Genomic DNA, 18,193 nt, shown 5'->3' with positions numbered 1-18,193 from the left:
AATCTTGAAAGCTGAATTTTTGAGGGCAGGAATATCTATTATCCCTTTGAATTATGCCCCTTTATGACTGATGCTTGAGTATTTTAATTTTTAGACAGCAATAAACTCTAGACATTAAAGAAGGTTTCTTTGTTTTTACTTTTTTTTTTTTTCTGCATAGCAGCAATGTTATTTCCAGTGGAACATGTCCATTCACAAAATGTCTTGGTAACTGGCTTGAGACTGTTCTGTGGTCAGATTAACTAAGAAAGAGAGCCTGGGCACTGAAATGGCCTCCAAAAATTGATAATTTGTCTCACTAATAAGGAATGAAAAAGTGTTTTTTTTCCTGCACTGGTAACTTTAAAATCACAATTTCTGTCTATTTGCAGCAACATTACATATTTCCTTCTTTGAAACTGCTCTGGCAAGAGTTGCCTGCAGTGTATTTGTTTTATGTATTTTACGCTTTAATTTCTTGTAAGCATGATTCAGAGCTGTACATCTGGGGCAAAGCTGGTACTTTTTCTCTCAAAGTAGCAGAGTATTAACTTCTACTCTAAAGAAGTACTGTATAGTTTCTCAGCTACTTCAGCTTGTTTGTTTCTCCTTTTCCCTGCCTGCTGCAAATAATTATTCCTCTAAATTGAACTACATTTTTCTCAAAATATATTCCTCATTTTTGTTGCTTTCTATAGAGCCTAATAACAGCCTATCAAATTAACTCCTTTTGACTGTCCTTAGGATGCTGGAAAGCAGAAAAATTTACCCCTGAAGTCTAGATAGTTATTGGAAGTGTCTTTACCACAGCTGATGTTATGGTTTTATGCCTTTAAGCTTCTGATGCATATTCAGACTTTCAAAAGGCAAATTAGTATGTCCAGAAGAAGCAGCCATGCACCTGTTTCACCATTAGGTCACGGCTGGTACTTTGTCAGCTATGAGCTTCTATCATAAGGGCAGTCCAAACTGATGCTTATGTTTAATGTGATACTTTTGCAAACAGTTCTTTTATGGCAACCCCTAGATGTGTGGCTCAAGTAGGTCATTTCAATATAGTCATACAATTAAAAATACCTCAAAAATACAACTTGAAAAGAAATGAAAAAATTTTACTGAGGAAGGAATTATGAAGTAAAAAATTACTTGTGATTTCACAAAGCCAAATGTACAAGTAGAGTCAATAATTAAGATGCTTTTGCTGTATAATTCAGCACGGGGGGAGGATGGCGGGGTGCAGGCCTCTTGAGCATTATTCTTTCCTTGCTTCCCAGTTTATGGATCCTTCGTTTACTAAATGATTCATACACAGAAACAAGCATCTCCCAGCAAAATCTTAGAAACCTTTATAGGTCAGGGTGTGGACATTGTGAAATGTTTTACCGGCTCTTCTACCTATTCTCTCTGCTTCAGTAATAGCATGCAAACAGTGTTTTTAGCAGTGTTATAAATGCTAGATTTTCTTTTCTTCTCTTTCTGAAATTACTTCATTAATTTTGCATCTGTATTAACAAGGTAGGCAGAAAGCAAAATTTTGCATTCTACAGAAATGTTTTGTTCATAAATAAGAAAGAAACCTGCCAATGTGTGCCCAAATCGCCCGAAAGAATGTGTGATTAATAGCACAAACCATTACTACATTACCTCATTGCAAACTTCTTCCAGAGGATCAACAATTCACTTACCAAAGCTGCGTATTGTAATACACCTTAATAAGTTTTAACATTTCTACAAGTGAAATGAGCTATGACTCATACACATTCTGGAGTGCATTCAAGTCTGTTATAAATCACGTTGGAGGATTATTTAGTGCAGGACTTCCTTAAATGGCAGGTGAAACTGCAAGAAGTGATTTGTGAATGCTGATGGTTTCAGCCTCCTTTTATAGACTCTGTGAGTTCCTGTGTCTTGTTAGTTTGCAAAAGTGTTGTTACATCATTCACTTAGACTTAGAAATTACATACTGTCCTACTGATCTTTTTATACTATCCTATTCCATTTACGGGAAATAGAATATAATCACTTTGAGTGTGTTATTTTTTATGATACTTCAAATTTTTAAAATTGCAGTTTCTTTGGGCCTGGGTCAGTCAATTCCTTGATGTTGAAACAGCACTTCTGTGTATATTTAATACTGAAGTGGAATAAATACTATCTAGAGAGTTCAATCAGTTTTAATAAAATAATTTTTCAAGCAATACAGTGTCACACTCCTGAACATTTCCTTCCCTTCAAGACACTGATCTGAGACTAAGAGAAAGAAGCACGTATGCCATCTCTTTTTAAAGTTTCCCAAATACTACAAAATCACCAAAGACACCCAGGCATAGTGTTCTGTACAGGACTAATTGTAGTAGGGCTATTGGCACACATAAATTGAAGAACATCATCAAAGTATGTGCAAGGTCTTGACCGGCAGTACACACTTGAAATGAATCAATTGAATTATCTCTTCAGTGTGATCAGATACAGAAAGTATTGCTGTAACTAGAGAATGGCTCTTTGCGGAAATTCTATTATCTAATAGCTGGGTAAGTAGAAGCTGTGAAATGATGAACTCTAATTTAGTCGCTATCAGTGACTTTCTCTGCAGCCTTGAGCAAGCTGTGTCATCTCTTTTTTCCAATTTCTCTAGCAATAAAATGGGAATGATAATACTACCCCCATTCATTATCTCCCTAACTTCATCTCTCAGTGTGTTGTGAGAATATAATGTTAACAGTGCATGCAAGTGGTAAATATTAGTATCATTATTTATTATTTAAAGTGCAGACCTACCCTAAATACATTTAGAAATGCATAGCTTATCTACCAGAACACAAATTCAGAAATAATGAATAAACACTAGATATAGGGCAACATATGGCCAGTGACACAGTATCAAGATATTCAACAAAGAGAAAATCTGCAATTATACATAGTATTCTAAAGCCATGAAAAATTCTCCAGAAATAAGCAATTTTTGCCATAGAATACTTGCTTTCATTTAGAAAACAGAATGTAGTGTAACTAATATTTATACATTTTAAACTGAAAGAGGGTAGATTTAGATTAGATATGAGGAAGAAATTCTTTATTGTGAGAGTGGTGAGGCACTGAAACAGGTTGCCCAGAGAGGTTGTGGATGCCCCATCCCCGGCAGTGTTGAAGGCCAGGTTGGATGGGGCTTTGAGCAACCTGGTCTAGTGGAAGGTGTCCCTGCCCATGGCAGGGGGGTGGGAACTAGATGGTCTTTAACGTCCCTTCCAACCCAAACCATTCTATGATTCAACACTTAAGGACTAATTGGTTTACTTCACTTACTAAAAGACAGCAACTTGAATGGCTCTGTTAGAGCCATCGATGTGTGATGATGTTAGTAAATGGAGTGAACTATGAGGTCAGTGTTGTGAGCTGTACTTGTCTGACCGTTACAGAATGCAATGACACAGTTGTTAAAAGAATGTTAAAATCATCAGAATGGTGGAGAGAAATGGGAATTCTGCTACGTCTTAGTCTCATTTGGACCATAGCCGTGCATAACACAGGAATGCAGGCAGTGCATCTCTCACCTGTGCATGAGAGGACACTAGGACACAAGTAAAGCCAAGGCATTGCTCAAGAATGTGAAATAAGGACAGGCGTGTTCTATAAAGTACTTCAATTATTCATTTTTCCTTCTTCTTTCCTTGTAGTTCAGCACAATCAAAACCTAGCACAAAGCATAGATAGTTAGAAGTTTTTATAATTATTTGTATCACAGCAATGCGGTTCTGCTCTGTAAATCTGAGAAATGAATATAGCTTTAAATAACACAGAAAATTGTTCAAGAAAACCTGGGCACATTTTGTCCGGATGCTACAAACACTAGGTCTGGCTTGCTGGATCTGGTAAGCCATAAGGAAGGACATTGTTAATTATCCAAGAGTTACTAATCCTGTATTACAAGTTTTACCCAATTTAAAGAAACCATTAGGTAATCCGTTCAATGCATTTGGGATCTCTTTGTGCAACAAGGGTGGAGAGTTGGGGGGTGGGGGGCAAAGGGGAATCATGAACTGGTCCTAACGTGCCAGTAAGAAAACACTGTATTATAGAGATGGACTTTGTTTATTTTAAATCTGCATTTTCTTTGAAAATTTCACTTTCTATTATGAGCCTTGTTTCAAAGCAAAGCAGGTAACAGGAATCCTTTATGAAAGTCCCTTATGAGTAGGTATGAAAGAGTACCATGACAATTTCACACATGAATATGAGACTGCCCTGAACACACTGTTTTATATGCAGACGTTGACTTTGGAATGCAAATCTGTACAGACACTGATTATGCTCCATTTTGTCTCTCTTCGTTCTCCTTTACGGTCTTCCTTGTCTAAACAATCCTAATAATATTTCTCGTTTTCTCACTCAGTTTTTAGCTTTGCATATCACTGGAAATTTTCCTATTGCTATTAGGGTCTCCTGCTGAGTCAGTGATTGGGCTGATGTGAGAAAGGGGAAGAAGCTTGGATTTGGCTAAAGAACTTGGGCCTCTCCCCTTACGTTAGTATGCATTGCATATACCAGTCTATGCTGACTACAGAACCCATCAACAAAAACAGTGAACATTAATATGAAAGCAAATAACTGAAATGGTTTTTTGAATTAAATGGGTCACTGAGAAAGAATGAGAGTATCTGGAAAAGGACTTACAATCTTTGAAGGAAAGCATGTAAAGACAGTTAAAGAAAATTTCTCTAAAGCTGAAGAATGAAGAAATGTTTCTAGGGTGACTATCTTAGTAAAGTGTACTTTACAACAATCCTACTAATAATGCTGTTTTAAACGGTGACATTGAAAAGTTGTATATAGGGAAGTCTAATAGTTTTGCTTATGTAAACATCACCTGTAACTTGTGTCACCTCTTTTCTTCTTTTTTGTGTCCTTCCAGTTTTATACCTCCTGAAACAATGTGACCTATGTCAGTAACGCTGCCATTTTAGGCTGGTGCATATGTAAGAAAAAGCAAAATCAGAAATTCAAATGACCAGAACAAGTAATGGAAAAGAATTTATTGGCTGCAGTGAGGTATATGATGAGAGACATAAGACCAGGAGAAAAGTTGAGAGATTATTCACTTTAAATTATAGTTAATTTGCAGAGCAATAAATGAATCACAGATGGAGATTCATGCCCCAGTGAGATGTGCATAATACATATATTACCAGCTCAGCTGGTCATTTTCATTGAATAGCTTTTCTTTGGCGTTTTCATAACTAAAAGCTCTTTAAACTAACAATATCAGCTATACCTAGCTCTGTATGGCAGTTTTCATTATTAGGCTGCAAATCATTTTAGGAGAGTTCACTGTAGTATCCCTATTTTACACACAGGGAGACCAACATACAGCACACAGTTACACAGAAGGGTTGCCAGAGCTTAGTCCGCTGGGAAAGCCAGTAGTTAGCAGAACTTTTTACTTCATGCTTGCTGGTGGATCTCATTAATGGTGGAGGATACCACCTGCCCATTCACACTGTCATGGACAATTGCTTTGATCTTTCGATTGGTCAGCCCAGCATGTTCTGAAACAAAAAGAAAGGTTAATTAGACAAGAAACAATGCTGAGACAAGATGATGCAGGGAAAGCTTCATTTACAGTAATTTACCAGCTACCTCCTCAACTGAATTATCTTTACATGTTTCCCTTTAAGCCAATACTTATTATTGCTCTTTGTGAAATGTACTGCCAGAAAGTCACCCTGAGTCTTGCCCAGGTCAGGGCAAATGAATAATACAGCTACATCCCAGCCAATGCAAATCTAACTTCAGAGCAGATTATCCTAAATGTCTGTAGGTCATGCTCATGCCAGAATATGAGTTTCCAGACATGCAGATTTTCTGTTTGCTCTCAAGCCCTAACACTGTTTTAGTCTCTGTGTGTCAAATGGAGTCTCTGTGCCTCCTCATATACCATGAAAGCTTTAGTCTTGAGTCTGAGCTTTGGACAACGTGTTTGACTAACAGAGGTCAGTCTGAAGATAGTCCATGAGTGGGCAGACACAGCAGAATGTGCTCTGAAGTGCAGCCTTTCACAAGACTGATGAATCACTGAAATTAGTCTCAAATATGGCCTACACGAGAATTAACTGCCATGCAAACCTTTCATAGTTCATTCATGTAAGGTTAAAATTATTCTGAGTAAAATTGGATTGGAAATGACAGTAAATAAGAGTCACTATAGAGAACAAAATAAGGGACTTTTACCTTTAGCTTTTGATTCAGATTTTCTTGCTATCCTGTAAAGATAATAAAACAGAGACAAAATAATGATTTTACTAATTTCAAGAAGTTATTCATCCCCTTCTTTTCACTGATTCTAAGGAGACCTCATACCACTATGAAAAGAGATAAAATTTAAAAAAATAAATAAAAAAGAATGATGCTTTTATACCACGAGAACTTTTCCTCTTCGGTAGTCTTAGGTACAGATAACTCTCACCTGAAACTGTTCGTGTGTACATTCATTATTGCTTCTACCGTGGACAGTTGCATTGTTTCTCATGTGTTCTGAGTTGCTCAAGTTGGTCCCATTTTGGCTTCTGACAAATAACCCCATACTTGGTGCCATACTGTCCTGCCTCCCTGAGATTTTCAGTTGTAAAGGCTGCTAATCTTGCTTTTTCTGATTTTGTATAAATAAGACATACCCTGTATATAAGATGAGAGAATGAAGAATAGAGGCCCAAAGATTTCTGAATGGAGAGATTTCAGACAAGGCAGAGATGGGGAAACCAAACAACCCATCAGCAGAGGGGCATACGGTACAGATTTTGTGTGCTGGTATTTGTAACTGCAGATGGCTGACCAAAAAAGATCTAAACTTGTCTCCAGGCTTCTTTTTGATCTAGAACTTGTTTTGAAGATAGGAAATGAATATGAATTTTACTGAAATGGGCATTTTTTCCTATGCTGAGGTAGGCATGCTGTGGGAATGTAGAATTTTTTTTTTTTTTAAATAGTTATATTAATTTAGGTAATCCAAATTACATGGATACAAGTTTCTCTGTATACTAAGTGGCTCAAGCTTTTTATTATGATCCAGCACATTAAAATACCAACCCTTGATGTAGTATGGAACTCACAAGCTTTGATTAAGCATAAACAAACAAATAAATAACCCAAATATGAGAACTCTCTTCTCATCTATTCCAGTCAGGGCGGCTTTGCCTTACCCGTCAACATTCCCTTCCAGCAGCAGGCGGTAAGTGGAAATTTCCTTCTCCAGGCGGGTTTTGATCCCAAGAAGAACCTTGTATTGGTTATTTTGCTGCTTAATGTCATGACGAACCTGGCTTAGCTCTTCCTCACATTTGGAGATGATCTGCTGCATGTTTTGAAGCGCAACAGCATAGTAATTCCGAGTGTCAGCCAAGGTGTCTTCCAGCATGTGTTTCTGACAGAGCAGATAATACCAATGCTATGATTATTATTCATGTGGAAGATATAATGCAGAAATGCCAGCAAATTTGGTCTCTGGCTAGAAGATTGCAAATTAAGACTGTGGTAATTTAAACACCTATGCATTTGCATGACTATTCATGTGAAGACAGCAGAATCATGAAGCTGTGTTGTGTGTGCATAATGAGAGGCAAAAACTGAGTAATTTATCCCTTCCGTATTCTTTCTGCTCAAAAGCTGTGCTCCTGTAGCTGTTGACTCTTTTTTCAGTTCTGCATTTACTGTCCAGAATTGCTCTAAAGTCTCCACATCATGGGTACATGAGCTTTAACCTGTACAAGAGCTGAGTAATGTTTTTGAAGATTCCCCACCAACATTTTTCACAGTTCATGTATTTCATACAACCCCTATTATAATGCAAATATGAAATTTGTATTACTATCTGTCGTCTTGGACATTTTTTCTTTCTAGATCATGGAGTCAGCTATCCCATCTCTTCTTTTTCTTCTCCCCATACTTTGTTCTAAGGAGAGACATAAATTTTTCACTTCTTGTTGATGGTTGCTGAATCTATTTTGCATAGTCTGGCAAAGTCAAGCATGGTCCAAATTCCAATTTCACCGATACTTCAGTAACTACAATAAAGTCATGCTAGGCTATGGATTTAAATGAAGAATTGGTCCATGACAGTTTCTGAGAATATATGAAGTAACAGTGACCAGCCAGAGGTGTCTACAATAGATACCTTACTCATCTGTGCCTGCAGTTCGATGTCCAGGGACTGTAAAGTACGTGTTAGATCCTTGATCTCATTCTCATTGCGCTGTATCTGTTCTGGATTAGGGGTTGCTGCCAGAGACATAGCTGCAGTCTATGGAGCAAAAGCAAGAGAAAAGCTTACTGATTCTGGTCAGTCATGTACAGTAACAGGCTCTTTGAAATGAGCAGAAAATGGCTGTTACCTGTTCTTTGTACCAATTGTCCAGGCTTTGACGATTCTTTTCAATTATGGCTTCATAATCTTCTCTTATTTCTGCTAGAATCTTGGCTAAGTCTTCAGGAGGTGCTGCATTTACTTTTACATTGACTTTGAAGTCTTGCGATGAGCGATTTGCTTCCATATCCTGTTCATATATTAGTAGAGGAAACAAGCAAACTTGTTTATGAAAGTGGAAAGTTTTCGTCCCTGTCTTGTTTTCCTCAGTTCCATCCTCTCACAATACCCACAGTATTTTTTTCATTATGGTAGGTTAATTCTTATATACATTCAGTTAACACTATTTGGAAAATCTATATATGGATAATACTATGGTGTGACTTAAACCAGTGACTTCTATCTGTTTCTGTGGCAGAACTGTGCTAGAGAACTCAATAAAAAACATGTGAGAAGATCTTTTCATATAATGTTTCTGGAAGATATATACTTAATGAAGAAGCACTGACATTTTTTATTTATTCATCTATTAGGAACCCAAAACCTTTGATGAAAATCTAACAGTAATTTCATCTTTCTTACACTGTATGTTAATATTTATGGAACTATAACTAAGTTTACAGGAGAGTAATGTAAAAGTTCTATGTAATTGTTAAAGGAATAATTGGATTAAAGCGTATAATTACTGTGTAAACAACATAATTACAGGACAAGTCAAGCAGGTATGGTAACATTCCTTTTGGTGTAGCACAATCTTATGTGCTAGGTACCATTTTCAAAAGTGCCCAGGCAAAGTAGCATTTCAGGGTATGACATCATGACCTCCAAAATGCAGATCAACTGGACTTACTGATGTCTCTGTTGGTTGCCCTGCTTCCAAGAACTGTTTTATTATAGCTGCTCAGTAGTATCCTTCGCTGTAAGGGGATCAGCCAAAGATAGCTTCACCTACTGCAGTGTAACCCTTGTGTTTCTATTCTCCATTTTAATAGTTGACAGATACTGAGTAGGATGTTTGGTTCTGCATTAGGTCATGACTGAAAACATCAGATCAAGCAAAATGAAAACAGCGAATTGTCAAGCAGTGGTATTACATATGTGGCAATAACAGAGACAACTGTGGTATAGCTCTGGAAGAATTCAGAGCAGCATGTTTTTTGACAATTATTAAGTATTATCTAATTATTGTGCTTAGGATTTTGCAAGAATAAGTAACTTTACTTGACTGCACCAACCATTCTTTTTAATTTTGATGCTTCAAGAATTCACAGGTTGTTCAGTTCAGGTTAGCCTGCTCCAGGTGACCCTGCTGGAGCTGCAGGGGTGGACAAGGTGACCTTGAGAGTTCCCTTCTAACCTCAAACACTCTGTGCTTCTGTGAAATGATATAGCCAGAGTTGAGGGAAAAGTCTGTGATGAGTAAAACTCAACAGCAACCAGTAACGTTTCCTGTTTACTTGTCTCTGTGTATTTATATCTTAAGTATTTCTGAGAATATTTCTGTTGAATATGTAAGTTACTATTAGCTATGTATGACAGATGGGTACGTGACTAGAAAAGAGTGGGAGAAAATACAGCAATTTGTTATCCTTTCTGAAATCTCAATTTAATTGGTAAAGTAGTACACAAACTTTGTGCCTCATCTGACTCTCATTGGCTTGTTTAGCAACATGATTAGGTTCTGAATCATCAATCCCATTTATAGATTGTGGCTCTTACTAGAGTTAATTACATGGTAGCGAAGATTTGTGTGATAGGATTTTACCAAGTGGAACTTTTTCTACCTCCTCATGGTCTTTCCTCCTGAGGATGTGCTCTTCTCTCAAGCCTTCAATTTCCATTTCCAGATCTGTTGTAACAATGGTCAGGCCGTCGAGCTCCTTACGCAGGTTCTCAACGTCAAGCTGCACTCCCTGCCTGCGAAACTTCTCTGCTTCGTACCTTTATGAGGAAAAAGAAGATAAAGCATGCTTGTTGAGAACAGACTGCTTCTAGAGAGAAGTATACTTAAGTCCTCTATGTAGGGAACTAGAGAGAACAAAAACCCAAGGAAACAAATTCTGTTTCTAAAATATGTTCTTTGAATATTCTTGAATAGTCTTAAATATAAGATGGGTTTCATTATTGTTTTTCACAATTTTCACTCCTCCTCCTAAATGGTATGAAATAATTGCTCTTTCTTTCATTTTCCTTTTTGCATTTTAACATTCACCAGTTTGAGAAAGCTTTGAGAATATGATTCTCAAAAATTTGGCAATAAAGGTGTGAAATCAGTATCAACAATCAATGCTTTCTGTAGTTTTTCCAAAATGATAACTTTTCAGTCCTTCAGAAAACAGGAAAAATGTCACAGAAGCCAGGTTTTAACATTCCTCTCTAACCTCTTGCAGTTTGCCATCTGTAGTGAGCTAGAGTCAGAAAGACACTGCTGTATCTTCCCTTGGGCATATGAAGCACTTTTGCTCCTCAGAATCTCTCCCTTTACTTCATTTTTTGTGGGCTCTATTGATGTTTCTACATTCAATCCATCAGACTCATGTTATGATTCCATTCTCTCAAAGTAGTTCCACTGTTTCCTTTTATGACAGTATTGAATGATAAAGAAAGGCAAGGCTAGATAAGGCCTACAGTGTTCAGAGTCTTTAAGTTTATTACAATATTACCAAAAGCTGATATTTTTTTTTTAATAACTGATGATCATCTGTTGAAAATAAGAGAAATCTTCATGATTCCTAAGAAGTCTAACTTACAGAAATGTAAATTCCTTTCCTTTGCAAAGATCTGCCTGGAAGTTTTCTGTCCAAACATTTTGGTTTTTCACTGGGTCTGAGAACTATCTTTCAACAATGTACTGAAAAATCAAACTGCATACTGGTAACCAAGGAAGCACTGGCCCATTTACTGTGGCAAAACTTACGAGACTCCAAAGCTGAAGATACTGAAGGACAGGTATTTCCTGCGGAGCTGGACAGAAGAGGTGATAAGTATGGGAAATAGATTTGGGCTGGACTGGGGAAGCATAGTGCAGAGAAGGGTTAATTTGTATTCCCAGATGACAGTTTTAAATGCCTTTTGTCACAAGTATCAGGTGTCTGCTGTAAAACCTGCTCTTCAGGACCTGAACTAAGTATCATAAACAGGGTGACTCAAGATTGTTCAGCAATCATTTGTGGTTTTTACATCCTTTTTATCCTTTCTGGTTTGGTTTTTCTTCTGTTCTACATCGGTTTTATTTATCTAGTATCAACAGAAAACCTCAGTAAAATTGGTTTCATATTGGATTATCAAGAAAAAGCAATATTTTCTTAATCCTCTTTCAAACTTAATCAGGAAACCAAAGAAGAGCTTACTTGAGCCTGAAGTCTTCAGATGCCATGTTAGCGTTATCAATTTGTAAAAGGATACTGGCATTGGTGATCTTGCCATCCTCAATCTGGAAAACAGAATCCAACAGGAGACTCAGTGTTGCCATATGGTGATGGTGAATAACCTGTGCTTAGACCCCCTGCTGCTTTTAGGAAGCATCTAAATAGTAGAATTCCCATGTTAAGGAGAGTACATGAATAAAAGAAGCTTAGTTTCCTGATTCACTTAGATGTTTCTGCAATTTTTGTCCATTAACTTACTTTTTTCTTTGTCTTACTTTTCTGGATATGAAGCAGGAGGAGAGTCATCTTATTCCTGGCCAGGTAGAGGATATGAATAATATTACACAAACCTCATGGTATATTACAGAATAACAATCACTGTCTTCCTCTTTTCTTGTGAACTGGTTTTGAATCTGTTTAGCATTGCTAGAAAAGCAGCTGTCGTGGTTGAGCAGGACCCCTCGAGTCCATCATGTGCTTCAGTCTAGAGTTGCATGGATTGTCATTTTGAGAATAACACTGGCATCTAGTTGTCATGGTCCATTCAGTTATTCACCTATAACTGTACTGAATTGTCCAGCAGCATGGCGTGATTAATTCATGTTTCAGATTTTCCTTTGGGATATTGAAAATTGCCCTAAAAGGTGCAGGAGAAAGTGCACCGCATCATTCATTTAGTGGACTCAGCATGTACTGAAAAGACTTGTAAGTCCCTGTTAACATGAAATAGCTTTGAACTATAGATCTGAATATGAAAAGGTCAGTATTGCATTCAAAATCTTTGAAAGAATTTTAGCAGGGACTCATACATAATTAGCAGGAACTAATCATTGTGGGACTCCATGTCCTTTTCTAACAAAGAGGAAAGGGAAGCATCATTGCAATTACAACAGCTGCCTTCACTCAACACTTAAATAGCAAAACAAGGTGCATTATGGCTGTACAGAAATCATTAGCCATTTACAGAGCTCTCAGCACCTTGAAGTAAAACTTCCCACACCTAAATGAATCACAAAGAAACGAGGAAATGACAAAATTGTCCTGAAGTGTCAAAAGTTTACCTCTCATAGCAAAAAAGAAGATGCCTGTGGAGTGTTTTAACTAATCTGTTAACAGACTATACATTCTTGAGCAATTAGCAGCACACCTCAGATACTGCCCTGGGACATGACCAAGGCCAGCTGCAGAAGTATAACGATACCCTAAATGTGTGGCTGCCTGGAATTTGTTGTCAGAGAAGCAGCAGTTCTTGGATCCATCCTTAGAGAATGGTAAATTTTACTATGGAAAGTAATAAGGCAATGAGAAAGCAACATACGAGTTCTTCAACTTTGCCATTTCATAATCATGCAACACAGCAACACATTTATATAAATGCTTTATGACTCCTTCTGTGCAATCTATACAATTGTCAGTGTTTTGCCAACTGCTGTACGATATTGATTGCTATGCCAGTTAGCAGTGCATTTCAAATGTGGGCATTTATCTGTTTATAATTATACAGAATTCTTCACTACATCCATCATGAATATGGGTGCATCACTAATATCAACCTGCAAACTTACAGATACCTTAATTAAGAACTCACACATTTTATACATGAAATACACTCAAATTCCTTCTCAAAACAGATGTTTTTTCAAGAAGGCTTCCTGCACTGACTTCTTCCTCAGCATGCCTTGTGTCCTTTGTCCAACAGCATTGATCCTGTATCCTTGAATGCTCTGTAAATCAGTTTGCTTATTTAGCGGTACAAGATGTTTGAGTGAGACATTTACCTGAAGAACTGGTGCTATTTTCTTTGTATCTGGGTTAGAATGGAGTCAGGCTGGAGCAAGGCAACTTGTTGCTCCATCTGGCATGTTCATCCAGAATTCAGGTATCCAGGGAAGAGTGTGGTCCAAAATGTAGGACCCAAACAGTTATATGCCTCCAAGTTTAGACAGCCTATATCATAGACTGTCTGGGTTAGTGGATATAGGATCCTAAATTTTGTCTAAATTTCATTTTAGCTGCTAAATTAGTTTCACCTTTTTAATTAATGGTTAATTAGTTTAATTATGGTTAATAATTAGATGCTATATTTTCACTCATTTTACTGGCAGTCATGGTGCTAATTGCAATAATTTATAGAGAAAGTAAAAATTCTGGGTTAAATCACTGATTTGTCGCCTGTAAATAATCCTTTAACAGCCCTTCCTCCCCAGTATGAGCACCACATTCAGTACATACTGGCTGAGACAGTCATTAGTCTAACAGGTGCCTGTAGCCAGTGATAGCTATTTAAGTGGTGAATGTTAAAAATAAGTGGTTTGGGTACAACCTAGTCCTAAGTGAGGGCTTTACCCCGATCAGCATTATGTTTTTAGTCTTACTGTCTTCCTAAATCTTTCTGATTTATTAATTCCAAATCAATGTGAACACATTTATATTCTTGATGAACAAGTTTTTATCTCTGGATCAGTTAAAAAAAAAAAGTGCTCAAGTGATAGGTCTGGAGATGGATGACCTTTCTTTATCCTTAAAACAGAAATAGGTGATGACAATTCTGGCTCTCCTTACATAGTCTGTGGTCAGAGTGCCTCATCTTCTGCCTGGAGGCAACACATTTAACAGTGAGCAGGGAGTTTGATTAAGTCCCTGGCCTCACTCAGCAAAGATGTTGGCTAATACCATTTCCAAGCCCTTTTGAAAAAAATTTTTCAGGGTCTTAAGAATGTCAAGTAACTGTATTATAAAAAGTGGAGGGAAAACTACATTTGGAATAGCTTTGGGTTTTGCCCCATATGGCTATGTAAAGTTAATTACACTGATTAGTCACACAGATGGTTACAGTGCTAAGTAAGTTCATTATGAATACAGATTAATATTATGCTTAAATTTGAAGACACGTGAGTCTGGGAGATTGAAAGAGTTACTGTTGAACATTAATATTAACTACTGGCAGGAACCAGAAATTCTCCTTTTAATTATAGTGAAAACATCCACAAGGAATTTGTCACTGCTATTTTCTTAATTACAATGAAGTATTTTTCCATCTGATTACATAAGCTCATTGGACCCAAACCTCCTGTAGTTTCATTGACTGCTACCATAGGAATCAAAGCAATGAAATGCAACAGTATGTCTAAAGACAGCATGCATGAAAGAAGGCAGTCTCTTCAGTTTGCCTGCTTTGTAATTTGTTTGAATACATGTGCAGTCAAAAAGACCAAATTCTGCCAGACATAGTTACTCAAACCACAGTTTCATGTACAGAAACGAACACTTGGCACCAGACAAATCTCTTTATACTACCAGTCTTTGCAGAATCCCCCTTGTCTCCTTCCAGCCTTTCTTTCTTGTAGCCCATTCTCCTTCTTGTGAACACAAAGACTGTTTAAGCCCAGGTCCTCTAACCACTTTCACTAGTATTTCTAACATTTAAAAGGTTTTATTTAACTTTCTTTAAAGGAAAGCCATCAGCATAAATGAGTACCCAGATTCCTTAAAAGAGCATAGAATGACACAGCTCTGACTTACCTGTCTTTGCATGTCAGTGACGTTTTGCTCGTATTGGTTGAAGTCATGCCTCTTTCCGTGAGACTTTGTCTTGTGCCACTCTAGGATGCAGCTTTCCAGCTGAGCGTTAGCTGCTTCTAAGGAGCGGACCTTGTCCAGGTAGGCAGCCAAACGGTCATTCAGGTTTTGCATAGTCTGTTTCTCATTCCCACCCAGGAAGATGCTTTCCCCATGGTGCTCGCCGAAGCCTCCCCAAGGTGCCTCTCCTCCGGTAGCCAGCCAGAGGGGTCTGGCAGAGGAGAAAGACATATGTATGCTGCTGGCACCACCATCTGCACTTGAAGGTCTGTAAGAAGTTCCCTGCTGGGCCAAACCACACCCTGAACTACCCCTGAGGGACCCAGAAAAAAATTGAAAAGGGCCTTGGCTGGTACTCATGTTTAGCTCTGTTGTGAATCTAACCCAATGTTTGACTGACTAGCACTGAGCAGCTTCTTAGCCTTCCCTAAGCAGCTTTATGCCTTTTCCTGTGGGAGTTTCCCTTCGATGAATGACTACAGCAACAAGATTGTGTCATCGTGAAATGCGCTTCCTCTTGGTCAATTCTGAAGCATTTATGAGCCTGCACGCACCGTTGTTGTTATTTGGAATCACAGCCACATACCAGATTGCTTTCCTTTTGGTTGTTCTGGGATTTTTTTCTTTTTCTTTTCATAATATAATAGTGAGGTGTGGCTAAAATCAGTAGGTGTGGAACAGGATCAGCTCTGCCACAGACTTTTTTCTAACCCTGTAGTTAATATGTTGTATTTTCCTGCTTATGAGGGGAAGAGTATTGCCCATTAGAGAATAAATGGAGAGCTGGGGCAGGAATGGGTCTCTCAAGATTCTTTCTTTCTGTTGTAATTCTCAGGCTTTAGAATTACAGCAGTCTGTGAATCCTGAAATGCAGCATGCCCTATCAAGCTGTCATTAACGTACCAAACAGCTTCAGCCTGTATGAGACATGAGGCTTTAATGAAGTTATCTAACCTCTGTCATTTGACTAAAACTCCAGTCCAAAGTGAGTAAGGCCTAGCTGTTCCCTGCAGCTGCTCATTTCCAGGTGAAAAACATGAGAATTAGGTACTTAACAATCTTTTCTACTGATTTTTTCATGAATTCATGAGGTGCAGTCATATTTCAATAGTCTTGTTGAAATAGATAGTAATGCAGGAATTTCTTGCTGTTACTAGTATTAATACTGTTAAGATATTTATATGTTTAGCTACAGAAAGTATTTAGAATATGAGTTTGTAACAACACTTGAAAAATTCAGGTGATTATTTAAAGCTACCAGCCCTAAAAATTGACCTGGCAATCATGCAAAAATAGTCTTTCTGAAAAGTTTCGGTAACCTTCTGTCGAACTTCTTCCATCAAATATAGAATGGGCAAGTCTGGCTTCTGCAAAGATTTTCTTATTCCTCATGCTGATAAGTAGGTGGTAAATTGTGAAGCATTCCCATGGCAACAGCTGGGGTTATTGGGTTTACCTTGTCTTTCAGAGTAGTGCTAGGCTGCGACTGATGGATAGGATAGAGGAAGAAGACTTGGGAAGAGGTGGAAAGCTGAGAGGGCATGGGCTCTCTCAGAAATGGTGCAGCTGTTTTTCCTTACAGCAGTTGAAGGCTCAGCTCTTTAACTTGATCTTACTTAGCACTGTTACACATTCTGAATAGTGGGGTCGGAGAAACTGTACAAACCAGAATCACACTATCCTGGAAGAAACCTGAAGGAATCTTTTTTTCTCTGTTTCGTTTGAAAATTTCAGTAATAATGAATTGCTGCACTTCATCCTTTCCTGGGATGCCTCCTCGGCCTCTTTTTCAGCCTAGGGCAGGTTTTGAGCTCCTCCTTGTGGCTCTGTGTCAGCCCTCCTCAGCACCTGCTGATTTTCTTTTTACCGGTTACATTTCCATTGAGTACATATTCCTTCTTATTCCTCATGCACTTCATTGAATAGAAATGCTAACATTTTTAATTGTTTGGGGAAATTAATCATTGAAGATACAGTTTTCCAGTAAGTACAAGGTGTGGCTATCACAAAATATTCTGATAACAGCTACTATTAATAGCTACAGTTTGGTGTCAGCCCTGCTGCTTGAGAGTGAGAAGAGCTTGAAGCACCAGACAAAAAATGAAGGCCTAACTTGAAAAAAAAACCCAAATCATAATAGAACCAATGATATCCTGCTGTTCAGTTCATCTCACCAGAGATTAATTTCAGTCTGAATTTTCTAGCCTGGCAGTTCAGCCAGCTAATGTTCTATGAAATATTACATGGAAATATAAGTACATACATATGTACATAATATTACGTGAAATAAAATGAATCTTTTGTTTCACATGAAATTACTTTGTGAGATTCACACCTTGCCTGGCAGCGAGGCTGACAGTTTGTGAGACAGAATAGCCTCTGGTTTACTCCCTGATAGTTTCATGGAATATCATACCATCATGAAAAACAGAATTGTATTTTTTCTGGCAAGTAATATAAAACAAAGATGATCTGGCATATAGGAAGTGTTTCCTCTGAAGTTCAGCCTTTTCAAACTGGAAAACATGCCACATAGTTTTCATCAACGCATGCTGATGATCCATGGAAAAGACAAAAAAACTTACTTCAAAACCAGACACAGCTCTCCATTGTCAGGCTGGCACTATGGGACTTGTTTTTAGTCGACTATTTAATCCACAGAGTACAGAATGAAAGGATCAGAGTAAGAAAATAAAACCTTGTCAGCAGATGGCACCATTGGACGGTGGCTGTTCTTTGTTTCATAGGCAGGCCCAAGCTAGCAGGAACTGAGGAATGCAAAGTCCCGAGTTGCTTTATTTGGGAATTGGAACATGAAGAGCAAACTGAACTGAATTTATAGGCTGCAGGTTAAGTATAGGCAGAATATTTTGACACCTACATTGTACAGGTAAATATCCTGCGGCCTCACTTG

General features: G+C 37.9%; 1 protein-coding gene and 1 long non-coding RNA gene across 2 annotated transcripts in view; one reads left to right on the top strand and one right to left on the bottom strand.

Annotated features, from left to right (window-relative positions):
* Positions 1–18,193, top strand: part of LOC115344443 — a 68,665-nt gene that overhangs the window by 33,638 nt on the left and 16,834 nt on the right. The window lies entirely within an intron of this gene.
* Positions 4,995–15,717, bottom strand: KRT23 (keratin 23). The gene is made up of 8 exons (XM_030021704.1): positions 15,223–15,717; positions 11,683–11,765; positions 10,117–10,273; positions 8,361–8,522; positions 8,144–8,269; positions 7,173–7,393; positions 6,205–6,236; positions 4,995–5,522 (listed from the first exon to the last, which is right to left on the bottom strand). Exons 1-8 carry the CDS (start codon positions 15,637–15,639, stop codon positions 5,419–5,421), a joined length of 1,302 nt encoding a protein of 433 aa, XP_029877564.1. The 5' UTR covers positions 15,640–15,717; the 3' UTR covers positions 4,995–5,418.

This window comes from Aquila chrysaetos, chromosome 8, assembly GCF_900496995.4.
Source record: "Aquila chrysaetos chrysaetos chromosome 8, bAquChr1.4, whole genome shotgun sequence".
NCBI lineage: Eukaryota > Metazoa > Chordata > Aves > Accipitriformes > Accipitridae > Aquila > Aquila chrysaetos.
This window is presented reverse-complemented; position numbering and strand designations above follow the sequence as displayed.